Below are 16,968 nucleotides of genomic sequence, written 5' to 3'. Positions count from 1 at the left end.
GTTTTCAGGTTTGCTTGCTTGCACTGCCCCCACTCGCAAAACAGTCCCATGTGAATAGGAAACCCTGCAAAGATGGGACTGTTATGCGAGTGGCGGCAGTGCAGTGGTTCTCGCTTCTGTCGGGAGACGGAACATACTCCCCCCGTTGAGGGCACTCAACAGTCCTTATGAACTACTGCGTCAGGAACACCCTCGTTGTCCTCAATGGGTAGCACGGAAATCTTGTTAATGGGGCGACGGAAAGTAGCTCCTCCTGTAAACACGTCAACAGCTCGGACTAAGCCGTCGTCGCCGGGGTAGACCGCTGCTATGCGACCCATCTTCCAAACCAGCGGAGGCTGATTTCGATCGTGGAGCAGAACCACCATTCCCTTCCGGATGTTCGGCACAGTTCGAAGGTTCTTCTTTCTTGGGTGTAACGTGTTCAGGTATTCCCGGCTCCATGCGCGCCAGAAGTGCTCGCGCATGAGCTGGAGGTGCTGCCATCGATTCAAGCGGGTTGCTTGAACGTCTTCTAATGAAGGTTCGGGCAAGGCTGTGAGCGGACGGCCGATCAAATAGTGGGCAGGTGTGATCACCAGCGGGTCCGCAGGATCGTTGGAGATGGTGAACAGTGGGCGGGAGTTCAATACCGCCTCGATTTCGACCAAGACGGTGGTTAGTTCTTCGAACGTTAGCTTGACGTTACCGACGATGCGCTTGAGGTGGGTTTTCGCAGATTTAACCGCGGCCTCCCAGAGGCCGCCGAACTCCGGTGCGTCGGGTGGGATGAAATGCCATTCGATTTCGCGGCTGCGACAGAAATCCTCGATGGTCGCCACGGACTGCTGATCTTGAAACTGACGGAAGAGCTCGTTCATCTCGTTGTGCGCACCTCGGAAATTGGTCGCGTTGTCCGAGTGTAGCTGCTGAATCATTCCTCGTCGTCCGATAAAACGTTTCAGCGACGCCAGGAAGGCATCGGTACTCAGATCGGATACGGCTTCTAGGTGCACGGCCTTGGTAGTCATGCACACGTAGACGGATACATACGCTTTGATCAACGCTGGACGACGCGCTCCTTGCTTGATGGTGAACGGGCCGGCGTAATCCACACCGGTGACGGCAAAGGGAGGTGAGGGTACAACTCTGGCGGCGGGCAAATTACCCATTAACTGGCTGGTATTGCTTGGGTTGACTCGAAAGCATGTGACACACTTCCGAGTGATCGATCGAATGGTAGGGCGAGCGTTCAGGAGCCAGTATCGTTGGCGCATGGCATTCATCAGGCCGGTCTGCCCGATATGAAGCAGCTCGACATGCATCTGCCGAACCAACAGACGTATCACCGGATCCCTGTCCGGCAGGATGATGGGGTGCCGACTCTCGAAAGGTAGCTGGGAACGATCCAGACGGCCACCCACTCGCAGGAGACCATCGGAGTAGATCGGACGGAGGTTGGCGAGTCTCTTACAGGGTTCGTTGGTGCTAACTCGCTGAATCTCGTCCGCCAAATGAACGAGTTGGACTACGTGGATAATCGCTTCAGTGGAACGACGCAATTCGCTGACGGTCAAGTGCCGGCTTGTTTCGCGCTGGATCCGAAGTCTTTGGCAGTTCCGAATGAACCGCAGAACGTACCCCATGATACGCTGGATGGCCCGAAAACTGCTGAACTTGGAGAAAAAGGGAAATGGTTCGATACTTACAGCCGGGTTGGCTATCACTCCTTTCATTTCGGGTAGCTGATCATCTGGGACGAGTTCGGGCAAGTCGATGTCGTACACCACTCTATGGAGAAAATCGGGCCCATTCCACCAGAGGCTGTTGGTCTTCAGCGTTTCGGGTAGTTGGCCTCGGGACACGATGTCAGCTGGGTTTCGTAGAGATCGGATGTACTCCCATCGGTAGGCATTAGTGCTTTCTTGGATGACAGCTATTCGGTTTCGTACGAACAGCTGTAGCTGGTTGAGCGGCTTCCTTATCCAGGCTAGGACAATCGTACTGTCGCACCACAGCACAATTTCCCGGAACGTCATATCCAGGGCTGGTAGCACCTTCAGCACCAACCGGGAGAGCAGGAGTGCTGCACACAACTCCTTCCGAGGAATGGAAAGGTCATGCAGCGGAGCCAACTTCGATTTGCTGGTGAGGAGTCGTAACTTCGCAGAGCCGTCGGCAAAGAGACTTCGCAGGTAGATACAGGCCCCGTACGCCACGGTTGAGGCATCGGAGAACCCATGCAGCTCGTATGCAATCACTCCGTCGAATGTTACGCATCTTGGAATGTCGATGTGGTGCAAATGTGACAGCGAGGTTTGCAATTCGTGCCACTCTTGCGCCGTGACTTCGTCGACCGGATCGTCCCAGCCGGTCTTCAACTGCCAAAGTCGCTGAGCCAGGAGCTTCGCCAACACTATTACCGGCGACACCAGGCCCAGAGGATCGAAGAACTTGGCGATCTCCGAATACATCTTTCTTTTCGTCACTCGTTGATCAGCTTCAGCTGACGGCTTCGGATGGTTGGCGATGAACAAGGTGTCGGCACCCGGGTCCCAGAGCAGACCGAGCACTTTGATGGCCTCGTTCACTCCTCTTTCTTCCATTGGCAACTTTTTCTCACGGTCTTCTTCGGGAATGTGCTCGAGAAATTCCTCGGAGTTCGAGCACCACTTGTGGATCGGGAACCCTCCTTGCTGGAGTAGCTGCTGGAGTTGTCGTTGGGCCTCGATGGCTTCTTCCACCGAGTCTGCACCGGAAAGCACGTCGTCCATATACGTTTCTTCCTTCACGATGCGAGAGGCGATTGGGTAGGCATCGCCGTCTTCTTCCACCAGTTGCACCAAGCACCGTGTGGCTAGGAATGGTGCCGATGCTGTACCGTAGGTAACGGTACATAGCTCCAAGACCCGCAGCGGTTGCGACGGGTGGGGTCTCCAGAAGATCCGCAGGAAACGCCGGTCTTGCATCGCGTGTAGAACTTGGCGGTACATTTTGGAAACATCTCCGGAGAAGGCAATCTTGTACTTCCGGAACCGCAGGACGATGAAATGCAAGTCGTTCTGTACTACGGGTCCTACCTGTAGCACTTCGTTCAGGGACAGCTCGGATGGCGACGACTTGGCGCTGGCGTCAAATACAACACGGCATTTCGTGCTCGAGCTTGACGGCCGTAATACCGCGTGGTGCGGCATGTAGTACGATGGCTGGTTTGGAGGGTCTTCGGCTTCACGGACTTCGTGGCAGTGTCCAAGAGCTTCGTACTCTCGAAGGAACTCCACATACTGTGCCTGCAATTCCGGGTTGCGGGCGAGTCGTTTCTCCAGCATCAGGAACCTCTTGAGTGCCAGAGCGCGACAGTCGTCTAGCTGGTCGATGTTTTCCTTGAACGGTAGCTGCACGATAAACCTTCCATTCTCGTCTCGCTGGTACGTGGAAAGGAAGTGGGCTTCGCATGCCAACTCTTCGGTCGAAAGCTTGGGTACATCGGGCACTTCTTCGATTTGCCAGAACTGCTGCATCATTCGCTCGATGTCGTTCACGGAGGCATGACTGGCTTGCAGCGACACGTTGGATACTAGCGGTTCAACGATGACACCAGATACGATCCACCCAAAGTATGTGTCTCGCAGGAGCGGAAGGTTGTCCGCTAGATTCAGCTGGCTTGGCTTCAAAATGTCGAAGAAAAGTTCTGCGCCGATCAGTAGGTCCACCTTGTCTGGTGTGTGGAACTCTGGGTCGGCTAGAACCACTCCATCGGGGATCTCCCACTGGGCAACGTCGATTTTGGACGACGGAATCGTGCCCGTCACTCTCGGCGTTACCAGACACTCGAGGCTGGCCTGGAAGCTAGAAACTCGAGACTTGATCTTCAGGGTTACCTTGTCGCGAGCCAGGGTGCGCAAGGCGTTGATGCCAGTAATCGGGACGTTGGCTGGTTGTTTTGGGAGATCAAGGCGATTGGCCAGTTCTTCGGTGACGAAATTTACCTGGGAGCCGCTGTCCAGCAGGACACGGCATGGATGCGGACGGTTCTTTTTGTCAAATGCTTGCACCACTGCGGTAAGCAGCAGTACCGTCTTGGACGACTGGGCGAAGTTCGATGAGCAAGTGGTGGACACGGGCGGGTCCACGGGAGCATTCTTCTGCGCCGACTGCGGTTGAGCCGGAACAGACGGAACCGGCGGTAGGCTTACCACTGACTCCGCGGGAAGGGAAACGTTGGACTTCGAATCTTGACTGGGTGCTCCATCAGCATGGAGCAGGGTGTGATGCCGGCGTTGGCACTTACGACACGTCTTATCGGAAGGACACTCTCTGGAGCGGTGCCCTTTACGCAGGCAGTTGAAGCATACTCCTGCAGCTCGGACCTTTTCTTGCTTCTGGGAGGGGTTCAGCTTTTCCAATGCTGTGCACTGAACATTTCGATGGGGATCGCCACAGATTTCGCAGGCTTGCGATACCGTAGCGGAAACTGCATGGCTCTTCTGGGGTGGATTCTTCGGAAGCGGCTGGAGCTGCTTCGGCTTCTCCTTGGGATTCGCTGGATGGACGGCTGCTTCGCAGTTTTCCAGGATCTGGCACCTGGACTTCAGGAAGTCGATGGTTTGAGAGTACTTGGGAAGCTCTCCTTTCTTCTGGCCACCTTCCCAGGCCTTTCGGGTTGACTTGTCCAGCGCGGAGACAATCAGATACACGATGATGTGTTCCGATAGTCCAGTCATGTTTTGGTCGAGGTAACGAAGACTTTCTACATGGCGAGTGGCTTCGTTCAGGAGCGCTCGCAGTTCCTTGTGCGTCTCGGAGGTCATCTTCCTGAGGGACAGCAACCCACGGATGTGAGTCTCCACGATGACACGTTGATTCTCGAAGCGGTCGGTCAAAATATCCCAAGCGTAGTCATAGTCACCATCGCTAAGGACCTTCGTATCCAGTGCACCAGCTGCCTCGCCGATGAGCGCCTTGTCGAGGTGATAGAGCTTTATGGCGTCACTATCCCCCGAGTTGTCCATGAGATCTTGGAAGATCGCCTTGAACTTGGGCCAGGCGGCGTAGGTCCCATCGAACGTCGGAATCGGCGCCTTCAGTGGTTGTTGCTGGATAATCACTTGAGGCGCTGCTGTACTTACCGGAGTTGCTGGAGAACTCGCTGTTTTCGCTGCCAAAATCAGTGCTTCGACAACGTTGGAGGCGGCGTAGTACATGTCTTCGTAGTCTCCATACTCCTTCTCTTGTTCCTCGATCGCTTCATCCGGTACTAGTCCCACTATCTGGGTGTGGATTTGGCTGAACTCGGCGTCGGTAGCGGAGAGCTTTTTGGAAAGCACGCTCAGTTGGGCCAAGCCGATTTCCTGGTTACTGGCCAGTGTACGGTTAATCCTCACCAGCTTCATTTTCACTTGGGCACGCTGCCGAACGGCTTTCTCAAACTCCTTCCTTGTTGCGTCATCCATTGCCGTTTCCCACTTGTAAGGAGATAATGAAGGACTGTGAATTTCAGAATGCAAATAGATAATAAGCAGGCGGGAAAAATATGTCATTCAGTCATTGGTCTAAATTTGGTTCACACAGACGCTTACCGTAAAGCGTCTTGAAAGATGAAACATATAGTTTCATTTAACGATAGTTTCATCCTAGGTTTCATCAGATTACTACAATGGCGTAGTTGGTAAAAAAAAGGGAATCCGAAAGCGAAATTCAACTATAAGGCTTCTGATGGACAAAGGTAGATAGCCATTCAAAATTTGAATAGAAGTAGTCTCCGACGGAAATGGGCGGAGATGAAAATTTTTGACTTCTGATGGACAAAGACAGATAGTCATTGAAAATTGAAATAAAAGTAGTCTCCGACGGAAATGGGCGGAGATGAAAGTCATTGGTTTCTGACGGAAAAGGGCAGAACCACAATAACACGTTTCTATGATAGACAAAACTGCAATGATTTGACATTTGCTGTTATGGAAAAAAACTGCTCAGATAGGACACTGAAGTAAAAGCGTAGCAAGAATTAAGTTGAAAACATTATTGATTTGAAAAAGCATGAATGTTTTGCAAAACAGATAATATTGTGCAATATAGATATTGTGCGTAATTTACATTTATTTGAGCAATATTATCAAATTTTTGAAATAAAATAGAAATAAATAGAAAAAAAAAATAAAATAAACGCAGTCATTGTTAAATATAAATGAATGACAAAAGATAGCAGGTTAACGGATGTTTTACTTTCAGTGTAATTTGTAGCCGCGACGCTTTGCGTCGTTTCTCAGCGACATGGTTGTAGAGCTTACAGTTGCTTGGATACGAGTTTGTTGATACTAGTTGAGTGAAAAAAAAAAAAAACGAGTACATCCACGTTCACTTTTCGGCAGCGAGGAAAAAGTAGTTTCTTTTGGCATGATATTTCGATTTTACATTTGCGATAATGGAAACTAGAAAGTTGAAGAGAAACGGGTAAGTCCTGAAATGTTCATTTCGAGATGAAAATAATCAATTTAGTAAATCAATGCATTTTAGCAACGACCGTACGGATCCGAAAAAATGTTCTGGAGCTGGCGAGAAGTCGGCTTCGAGAAAAAAGCTACAAAAAGAGCTAGAAGCTTCCATTGCAGAGATCAATTCCCTGAAAGCGAAACTCCAAGAAATGGAAAACAGCGTAAATCTCGGTTCGCCATCGGTAACGGAATTCGAAGAGCATTTTCCGCAAGCTCAGTCCAGCGCAATTCGCACCGAGCGGCCCGTTACTGCAAGTGAATCATTGATGATGGCTTCGGTAACGAACCTCTCAATGAGTACGCTGAATGTGCCGGAGTGTAAACCCTCTGAAGGAGAATTCGAAGTGGACAAACAAGCATACCTGCGCTGGAAGGAGATTTTAGACACATCACTGAACCTAATCAGCACTACCGATGAGCGGACGAAAATGGGGATTTTTAAAATCAAGGCTGGAGCAGGACTGCTGGAGATCTTCAATGGTACGGTTTCGGAACCGAGCATGCCAGATGAAAAGACAGCCCCGTATTCGAATGCCATCGCTCGTCTTGACAACTATTACGGGTCAAGAGCATACCTACTATCCCAACGAAGCAAAATGATGAACATAATCCAGTCGCCAGATGAAGAGAACATCCCATTCGTACGTCGTATCGGTGTAGCTGCCAAGTTGTGTGAGTACAGTAATGAAGAGGAGATGGAGGCGATTACAAGAACTATCACGAAGGGAACCAATGATAGTGCCGTGCGTTCTCTAGCATATCGGAATTGGACCAAACAGGGATCTATGAAAGATCTCATTGATATGGTTCGAGACAGTGAGATCGAGAAGCTCAACGAAGCAGAATTCCAACGTAAACAAATAGCACTGCAACCCGCCGTTGTTGCCGCAGTTTCACATCAGGGAACCAGTTACACGCAACACACTCGTGGCCGCGGTGCTTACCAACAATTTCGCGGCAACGGGAGAGGACGGTTTGAGCCACGCGGTCAGGATGCGTCACGTACAAAATTTTGCTGGAGGTGCAGAAGTGTTTTTCATTCCCCACTACAATGTCCTGTTTCTGACAAAGTGTGCCGAGTATGCAATCGCGTAGGGCATATTGCTCGCGCATGTACGGAACGTTTTATACAAAACAGATCTGGACAGAAGCGCTCGAGTGACACTAGTGACGATCAACCGCCACGGAAGATAGCGGTACTGGCGAAAATGGAGAATGAAGCCCAGGAAGCGACACAAGCGATGACACAGGTACAGGATTCAGCTAAAGATGAATAATTTTGATAAATTATATAATTTGAGGATAAAGCAATCAGCGTATCGATAACAATTAATTATAAACTGAAATAAAACAAAATATCATTAGATAATTACGAATACTAAACGCATTTTGTTTTGTTTTAATACAAATGATTATGTAAAACAGAGTTTAATTACAAGAGAGATTTCAATTTGCAGGAATATCAGACTCCGGTTGTTGTAGTTACAAATCAAGATCTCAAGACCCAATCAAATCTGGTCCCAGCAACTGTTGATAACGATACGAACAGAGGTACGTTCAAAGTTGATCAAATTGAAATACCTTCAATCAAGCCTCAGTCTGAAAAGGACGCATTCATAATAGCTAAAGTAGCAGGTGTGGAGGTTCTATTCTTTATTGACTCTGGGGCCCAGGTTAACACCCTTACGAAAGCATGTTTTGATAAAATTCTCACTAGTTCTGAGAACATTTTTGATTTGAAATATTCTACGGATAAACCTTTGAAAGGTTATGCTTCAAGCACTACAATCCAAGTTATTGCTACATTCAGTGCAAACTTGTTCATATCGGATGACCGTCCGGTATTGACTGAAAAGTTTTACGTGGTGAACGAAACAAGATCGCTGTTGGGCTTCAATACGGCTTCAAGGTATAGTGTTCTGGTAGTTGGACTAAATGTTCCAGTAGTAGATAATGCGAGTTGGCCATGTGAACTGAATATCAACAAAATTGATTGCCTATCATCCGAGAAGTTTCCAATGTTTAACATTGCGCCAGTAAGCCTACGTTACAATAAGGACATAGCTCCAGCTCGGAACATTTTCACGCACATTCCTCCAGCGTTCAAAGATAAAACCAAAAGCATACTACAGGAACTTCTTTCGTCAGGAATTATTGAGAAGGTGACGGATTCTATGGACCGGTCGTTCTGTTCTTCCTTGTTAGTAGTTCCGAAAGGAAAGGACGACATTCGTTTAGTGATTGATCTACGTGGCCCTAATAAGTGCATATTTCGAACGCCATTCAAGATGCCAACTTTCGAATCTATAATCATGGAACTACACGGAGCAAAGTATTTTTCGACTATAGACCTGACAAGCGCATTTCACCACGTGCCGATCGCAGAAGATTCCCGTCATTTAACCAATTTTTTCGCTGGAGATACGATGTACCGTTATTGCCGTCTGCCTTTCGGGTTATGCAATGCTCCCGACATTTTTCAGGAGATAATGCAAACCGATATCCTTGCTGGTTGTGAAGGAGTAGTTAATTATTTGGATGATGTGCTCGTATTCGGCGAGACTCAAGAGGAACATGACAAAAACCTTCAAGAGGGTAAATTTATTATTGTACTTTTGTATGTAGGTCTTCAGCTTGTTTTTTTTATTTCAGTCATGCGTCGGTTCGAAAATCACAACGTCAGAATAAATCAAACGAAATGTAAATTTTCGCAATCTTCGGTGGATTTTCTCGGATTTACACTGTCATCGGAAGGATGGAGTATTGAATCTGAAAAAGTGAGCACAATCAAGAACTTCCGAAGGCCACAGTGTTTAGCAGAAGTAAAAAGCTTCCTCGGCCTTATCACTTTTGTCGAGAAATTCATATACCACAGGGCAGACAAGACTAAGAACTTGAGAGATTTGGCAAAATCGGATCAGTTTTATTGGGATGATGATTTAGAATGTGAGTTCAACTATCTCAAAGAACAGGCGTTGAAGGCGATTGAAATTCTTGGCTATTACAGTCGAGACGATGAAACCGAGTTATTCGTCGATGCTTCTCCTTATGCGCTGGGAGCCGTCTTGGTCCAGTACGATAGTCTATCCAAAGCCAGAATAATAGCGTGTTCGTCTAAAGCCCTTTCAGATTCAGAGCAAAGGTATCCACATACCCATAAAGAGGCGTTAGCAATTGTGTGGGGAATTGAAAAGTTTTCAATGTACCTCACCAGTAAGCATTTTACTGTGAGAACAGACGCAGAAGCAAACGTATTTATCTTCAACGGGCAGCACAGAATCGGTAAACGCGCTATATCCCGCGCTGAAGCATGGGCTTTACGTTTACAGCCTTACGATTTTGATGTTAAAAGTATACCAGGGAACATGAACATTGCAGACGCTGTATCAAGACTGGTAATTTACAAACATTTGTTTAAAGGATATTCAATATAGACAAATTTTTAAATTTTAGATTCACCCTTCAAGAACAGAACCGTTTGATGATACGCATGAGAAACACTTGCTCTATTTTCTTGACGTGGGCATGATGGAAATTTCATGGGAAGAAATTACCATCGATGCAGAAGCTGATCAAGAGCTTCAAAAAGTAAGGGATGCCTTGATATCCGGACGATGGGATCAAGGATTGCGAAGATTTGAATCTGAAGCTAGACATCTTAGACTACTGGGTCCTTTGATATTTAAAGATAACAAAGTTGTGCTACCTGGAAGTCTGCGACGCAAGGCTTTACGTTCAGCTCATCAGGGCCATATGGGAGCAATTTCCATGAAGCGTATTCTCCGCGAATACTTTTGGTGGCCTGGAATGACCAGAGAAGCCGACGAATTTGTCAAAAAGTGCGAAACATGTCTTCTCTTATCTCGTAAAAACCCACCAATTCCATTGTCGACTCGAACTCTTCCAAATGGGCCGTGGGAAATCCTCCAAATTGATTTTTTTACGGATAAACAGTTTGGTTATGGAGAGTTCTTGGTGGTGGTCGATACTTATTCGAGATACCTCTACGTCATCGAAATGAGAACAATGGATGCTGACGCTACAAATCTTGCTTTGAGCCGTATATTCGAGGTATGGGGATATCCGTTAGCTATCCAAAGCGACAACGGGCCACCATTCCAGAGCGAGAAATTCATCAAGACATGGGAGGATAAGGGTATCAAGATATGGAAATCTATTCCTCTAAGTGCCCAATCAAACGGAGCAGTGGAGAGGCAAAATAGGGGAATAAAGGAAGCACTTGCTGCTTCGAGAATCGACAAAGTCAACTGGAAATCTGCTTTGGACAAATATGTACATATGCATAATAAAGTCAGACCGCTCTCTCGCCTAGGGGTAACTCCTTTCGAGTTGTTAGTAGGATGGAAGTTTCGTGGCACCTTTCCCTACCTCTGGGACAACCACGAAAATAATTTGGATCGTACGGAAATTCGAGAAAAAGATGCGCTTTCAAAACTGGAAAGTAAGCTATATGCAGATGAAAAGAGAGGAGCAAAGCCGTCTGATATTGTGGTTGGTGATACAGTCATTTTAAGCAGGGCAAAACGATGCAAAAGTGATTCCACGTTTGGTGCAGATAAGTATACTGTAGTGGCACGAGATGGTGCCAAAATAGTCGTTTGCAGTGATAGAGGCGTTCAGTTTTCGAGGAATGTGCAAGACGCTAAGCGAGTGCCAGAAACCTTCAATGAATCTGCAACGGAGTTACTATCGGCCAACGAACATTTGAACGAACAAGGACAGAGCTCTACACAGAATAACGAAGAAAACAGATTAAATCGTGAGTTATATTTGATTATACTTTAATACTTTCTAGGATTTTTCTTATACGTTATTTGACATATACAGGTGGTTTGAATTCGGATGATAAACGAGATCTGCATTCCACTATGGATGACGAACCAAGGAGGTCAACTCGTGAATTGAAGAAACCTTCTAAATTTAAGGACATGCTTCTTTATACAATATTTGGATAGTTGTGTTTGATAAATAACGATTGCATTATGTAGTATAAAATAAAATAATGATAAAGCAAATTAGTAAAAAAATAAATCAATATTTATCGTTTATCAGACTGAGTATTTTTTAAAAGAGTAGGACTAACGAATAATGTAAGGAGATAATGAAGGACTGTGAATTTCAGAATGCAAATAGATAATAAGCAGGCGGGAAAAATATGTCATTCAGTCATTGGTCTAAATTTGGTTCACACAGACGCTTACCGTAAAGCGTCTTGAAAGATGAAACATATAGTTTCATTTAACGATAGTTTCATCCTAGGTTTCATCAGATTACTACACCACTCAGCAAATCCGTGGAACGACGGAGTAGAGATAGCCACGGATGCGGATTCTGGAACCGCTTCTCGGTGCTGCTGATCAGCACTGTCGTTTTCTTTTTGCTGTGACCGCGTCACAGGCATTAATCACTGTTTGTTTCTTCGCGCTCTTCTTACTCGGGATTGCGCGCAGTTTATCACTTTCGGACGCGTTTCGAAACTGTTTTCGTCGCGACCACGCACTGCACCAACTTGTGCAACTTTTACGCAAACGCACTCAAAAAACACTCGCGACGATGTTTTCGCGGTTTACTGTTCAGTCCAAACTTTTTTCTGCTCGGGCACTCACAGCAGCAGCGTTTTCATTTGGTCCACTTTCCACTTTGGTCCAACCAAGCGTAGCTCGTCTCGTGTTCGTCAAACACGCACAATAAGGCATTTTATGAGACGTTTCAAATCAGCTGTTTTTTGAATGTTTACCAGTTTTGAAGTTAAACCGGTGGGCCCATTTATTTACATTTTCGCTAGCATAACATGTGATACAGGCCCATCCAACAAACGGGGTTCATTTATCTGCAAAAATGCGTCAATTCGACCACTATAATCAATATCCGTAGACCGTAGGGATCTTTTTTCATCTGCTAGTGTCATCATGCAGCACGGGGGATTGATACATGTCACATTATAAACCAAAAAATCTCTGCCAGCAAAAATCTGATTGGCGCTAACCACATGTTATACTACTTTCCGTGAAAACAAAAACATCAAATGTAAACAATAACAATAAGCGGCCCTCCGGTAGAACGTCTCGTAAAATAGCTTATCATGCACAGCGTCTGTTTCACCACGGAGGATGCCGACGACGCGGGCGGTCGACGGCTCGATCCAGGCAGGATCGTCACACTTTTCCCCTGCACCACTCGGGCGGCGGCACAGTTGAGGGATTTTCTTTGGGAATTACCACGCGGATGGTGGTGCGATTCAGGCAGAATCGTCTTCACTTTCACTACACTTTTCTTGGCGGATTTGCCACTCGGGCGGAGGCACAATCCAAGGGAATTTCACGGGGTGGTCTTGTGGGATTCACCGCTCGGTCGACGGTCGAATCCGGGCAAAATCTTCACGGGAAATCACTTCACACACTGATGATCCGGTTCGGAACGGACCAGATGTTCGAGCCCAGCGGGGTGGGTCGAAAAGCAGCGGACTGTATGGTCAATTTTGCGGGGGCAAACACGGCGGAACACTTCGCGACGGGAGGATCACTCTCGCGGAAGGGGATTTGGCAAGGGCCAACTTTTCTAGGGTGGAGAAAACCAGAACACGGAACGGCTACGCTTACACATTAGATTTATTTCTCTTCTTCACTTCTACATTAATTTTGTAATTTTAACTTTCACTGCTGCGGCTGTGACGCGACCGATCGGTAGTGCGGTTGAAACTTGTCTGATGCAACCGTTGCGGCTGCTGTTGGTTGGAGGTCGGTGAGGAAAAACGAAGCGACATACGTTCGCTGTGTCGAACTGGGTAGCGGACGCGTGGCGCACGCTGATTGGGTGTAGGGTTTTCAGGTTTGCTTGCTTGCAGTGGTTCTCGCTTCCGTCGGGAGACGGAACACTCACTTTTGGGTAGTTTCGTCTCTCCGTGTTAGATACTGTACGTACCTAACTCGATACAAAAATTCAAATCAATCCGTTAGAAATGGACTTAGTTATAGCGGCATGTGCCCAAAATAGGTACACCTACCCAAATGGTACAAGACCCTAGTCTCTTGTATCTTGCGCTTTGTCGTATGCACTCTCTCTGTACTTAGCACTGTGATTGATTCTACCCAATATTGGTAAAATTTGGAATCAAACGATCCAGCAGTTGTAAGTCAAACAAGAAACAGTGACAAACACAGCACATTGCGCCTAAAGTGTAGAGCTAGTGCTGCGATTTGTCTCTCGCACAGTTATTGTTGCGACAACGGAACAGGAGCGCTGGGAACACTGCTCTCGGAGCATAGCGCATCCCTCGCTTTCCAGCTGGGCTCATCGGTGACAGCTGCATGCTGCCACACGATAGACGTCAAAAGCATAAACCGGATACCAATTACCCAAGTAACCACAAGCATTATATCATAACATTGATTCAATCGTATTATAGTTTAGCTAATGCGAGATAACTTTTATTCTACACCTGTCAAGTAATAAAGCGGTTAATCTACATTATGAAAGCATTGAAGCATTATGGGATTTGGACAGTTCGGTATAGTTCTATAGGGACGTTATTTAATGCTTCATTGCATTGCCATGTAAAAAGCTTTATGGCAATCAATAGTGCAAGGATTTATTACTTTATATATGCTTTTACTAATGCTTTCATAGTTGAAAACACAAAAAAATACCATCAGTTTAAAAAAAAATCTGTACAACCTTTTTAAAAACACAACCATTTAAAAGAAAACTAACCCAAATTTTCATGGATTGCTGCGTAGAACTTGGATTATCATGCTCAGATATTGCTGTTTGAATTTATATTGTAGGGGTGGTGGGGGTAAAGTGGACAGGGGCCTGTAGCATAATGAAAATTTTACTAATAATATTAGTCTTGTAGCTTGTAACTTATAATTTTCTGTTGCATAAAAATACTACAAGTACAAGTTACAAGTCCAATACTACAAGTCGGATGGACTAATATTATTAGTAGAATTTACAAGTGTATGTTGCATAAACAAACTACAAGTATAAAATATTAGCTATGACTTGTACTTTTGATTACAAGTCTCAAAGGTCTTGTAAAATAATTTACAAGTTAGATTTAAAGTATTGCAGAAGTCATATTTAGTTTTGAATATATCGATTTACCATTTTGATGAACTCAAAAGATATTATTTATCTAACATGTCAACCTTAATTCCAGTTTTCGACGATTAAATTTGGCAGTATGTATTCGAAACTCATTGAAGAGAAAATTGCGTTGATATACACTTTGTATCCAAAATATAATTTCTGCTGAGTCTCTCAAGTTCTCCAAAGTTTCTACAATACCCATCTTTGATTGGAGGTTCTTGGTAAAGTTATATATTATGGTCACTGCATAAGCACAGGTAAAGTTGCAGATCCAAAATAAATTTGAATCAATTGCTTGTATTGCACATCATTAAGCTAATCAAGAGCTACAATATACAATATACATTCACTAACTCGAATCGAGTTGCGACATATAAAAGTAGGTAAAAGCTCAATTTTTGCATCCCAGATAACTTCAGATTTTAACAAGAAGCATAATACATGTTGCTAAATCTTTATAGAGTAAGGTGGGGCAAAAGTTCGACCTTAGTTAAAAATTCAACCTATATCAAAAAATCTAAGCAGATAAAAATAAATAAATACCGTGTGGTGATTCTACCATCCATGAGCTAAAATGTTGCTGAACAAAGTTACGCCAAATGTCTTTTCAATTTTGAGTTACAACACTTTTTGTATGTGTGTGTTTTATTCGAACTCTTGCCCCACCACTGGGGCAAAAGTTCGAATCTAGTGTTTGTGGAATTTCGCTAACCGTAGCACACTATTTTGACACTTTGGTAATAGGAATACCTGAAACCACTTAATATATGATGTTAGAACTGGAATACACTTTAAAATTCCACTTGGATTTTACCCAAATCAGGGTTAAATTTACTACACCAAAAATTAGTAGTTTTCCGCCAAATTCAGATAAAACAACTTTTTTTTTCAACTTTAATCGAATTTTCTCGCTCATTCCATCACTCTTAGAGATAATATGTACATTTTGCATAATTTTAGGTTTATACCTAAAGTTGCCACATGACTCGAACTTTTGCCCCACAATTCGAACTTTTGCCCCACTATGTGTAAAATACGATTTCCAAATCTTTTTTGCAAAAAGTTATACATGCTAGAGCATCTTCAAAATATACCTAGTTACGCCCCAAAATAAAATATCGAATTCGATTTCATTAAAATTTCATTCCATGCGTTGGAAGGGCCATCGCATGTTACAATTTTTTGATCAAAAACCAACATTTTGCCATAACTTTTCGAAATATTGATCAATTTTCATAATTTTTGGAGTGAAAGACTCTTTTTCAAAAAGGGTTCGAACAACCTTGACACCCGAAAGAAATAATTTGAATTGAGCTCAAAAACTTCAAAAGAAACTCTTGCCCCACTCGAACTTTTGCCCCACTTTACTCTACATTGTTTTTCAACCAGTACTAATAAATCTTTGGGACATTTTACTAAAAATCTAGGTACTTGCAGTGCCATACTTTGTAAAAAAATATTTCGTCAGAGCGGCCGAAAATTATCCAAACAGCACATGCTTTTCTTCATCAATCGTATAAAGAATGCAAAACTTCGGGATAAATGAAATTATTTCCGGATGTTACGCGGAAAATGCAGAATATAAACAAACATCAACTGATGATGATTAACCTGTGCTTGTTAGGGGAATATCTGTAAATAAAAAGAAAATCGGGTTAAGTACGGTTCCTTTGAATTCCACTAAGAATTTGCATCCTTTGACAGATACGTATTTCGACCTCAACTGTAAGGTCGTCTACAGTGTCTTGTACTCTCGAGTACAGTCGAGTCAAGTACAAGACACTGAAGACGACCTTACAGTTGAGGTCGAAATATGTACGTATCTGTCAAAGGATGCAAATTCTTAGTGGAATTCAAAGGAACCGTACTTAACCCGATTTTCTTTTTTATAAACATCAACTGCCATTTCAAATTAATAGTGAACTGTCGGATGAATTTTGACAGGTAAATGAACCAAAACAACTTGTATTTTCATGGTCACTAATATTACAAGTGCTAATAATATTAGTGGAAAATTGAGCCTTTATGCAACACAAATTATTAGCACTTATAATATTAGTACTTGTAACTTGTAGCTAATATTATTAGCCCGATTATGCTACAGGGCCCAGGTGGGGTAAAATGGACAAGGTACAGTTTCATGGCTTTTATTGTTTTTCAAAATGTTTCAACGATTGGAGCTTATGCCTCAGCATGAATCATTACACTTTTGCTGATCTTGAACATTAAAATCAAATAAACCTATAAAGATGACAAAAACTTTAAAAATCACGTGAAAAATCGGAAATGATGTAAAATCTGCTTATTGTTGCTAAGGTTTTCTCGTAAGTTATTTTTAAATTATTACAAGTTTTAAACCCTAAACCAATAAAGTCCACGTAGA

At 44.5% G+C, this 16,968-nt stretch overlaps 3 protein-coding genes across 3 annotated transcripts; 2 read left to right on the top strand and 1 right to left on the bottom strand.

Moving 5' to 3' along the window:
• Nucleotides 1-155: 155 nt before the first annotated feature.
• On the bottom strand, nucleotides 156-5,432 carry LOC134290425 (uncharacterized). The gene has a single exon (XM_062857566.1). It carries the CDS (start codon nucleotides 5,430-5,432, stop codon nucleotides 156-158), a length of 5,277 nt encoding a protein of 1,758 aa, XP_062713550.1.
• Nucleotides 5,433-6,353: 921 nt separating this feature from the next.
• LOC115269022 (uncharacterized) lies at nucleotides 6,354-7,750 on the top strand. The gene is made up of 2 exons (XM_062858057.1): nucleotides 6,354-6,432; nucleotides 6,496-7,750. Exons 1-2 carry the CDS (start codon nucleotides 6,404-6,406, stop codon nucleotides 7,748-7,750), a joined length of 1,284 nt encoding a protein of 427 aa, XP_062714041.1. The 5' UTR covers nucleotides 6,354-6,403.
• A 2,248-nt stretch (nucleotides 7,751-9,998) lies between these two features.
• LOC134290848 (uncharacterized protein K02A2.6-like) lies at nucleotides 9,999-11,449 on the top strand. The gene is made up of 2 exons (XM_062858056.1): nucleotides 9,999-11,253; nucleotides 11,322-11,449. The coding sequence occupies exons 1-2, from the start codon at nucleotides 9,999-10,001 to the stop codon at nucleotides 11,447-11,449; spliced, it is 1,383 nt and encodes a 460-aa protein (XP_062714040.1).
• Nucleotides 11,450-16,968: the final 5,519 nt, after the last annotated feature.

The sequence above is a fragment of the Aedes albopictus genome, chromosome 3, assembly GCF_035046485.1.
Source record: "Aedes albopictus strain Foshan chromosome 3, AalbF5, whole genome shotgun sequence".
Lineage (NCBI taxonomy): Eukaryota > Metazoa > Arthropoda > Insecta > Diptera > Culicidae > Aedes > Aedes albopictus.
The sequence above is the reverse complement of the archived record's forward strand: the minus strand, read 5'-3'. Positions and strand labels throughout refer to the sequence as shown.

What these genes read in the sequence shown, in the direction of transcription:
- LOC134290848 (XM_062858056.1), top strand. Translation starts at nt 9,999, where the DNA reads ATGATGGAAATTTCATGGGAAGAAATTACCATCGATGCAGAAGCTGAT. An exon ending in CGAAGAAAACAGATTAAATC is followed by an intron (nt 11,254 to 11,321) that starts GTGAGTTATATT and finishes TGACATATACAG; the next exon opens with GTGGTTTGAATTCGGATGAT.
- LOC115269022 (XM_062858057.1), top strand. Translation starts at nt 6,404, where the DNA reads ATGGAAACTAGAAAGTTGAAGAGAAACGG. An exon ending in AGAAAGTTGAAGAGAAACGG is followed by an intron (nt 6,433 to 6,495) that starts GTAAGTCCTGAA and finishes AATGCATTTTAG; the next exon opens with CAACGACCGTACGGATCCGA.
- LOC134290425 (XM_062857566.1), bottom strand. Translation starts at nt 5,432, where the DNA reads ATGGATGACGCAACAAGGAAGGAGTTTGAGAAAGCCGTTCGGCAGCGT.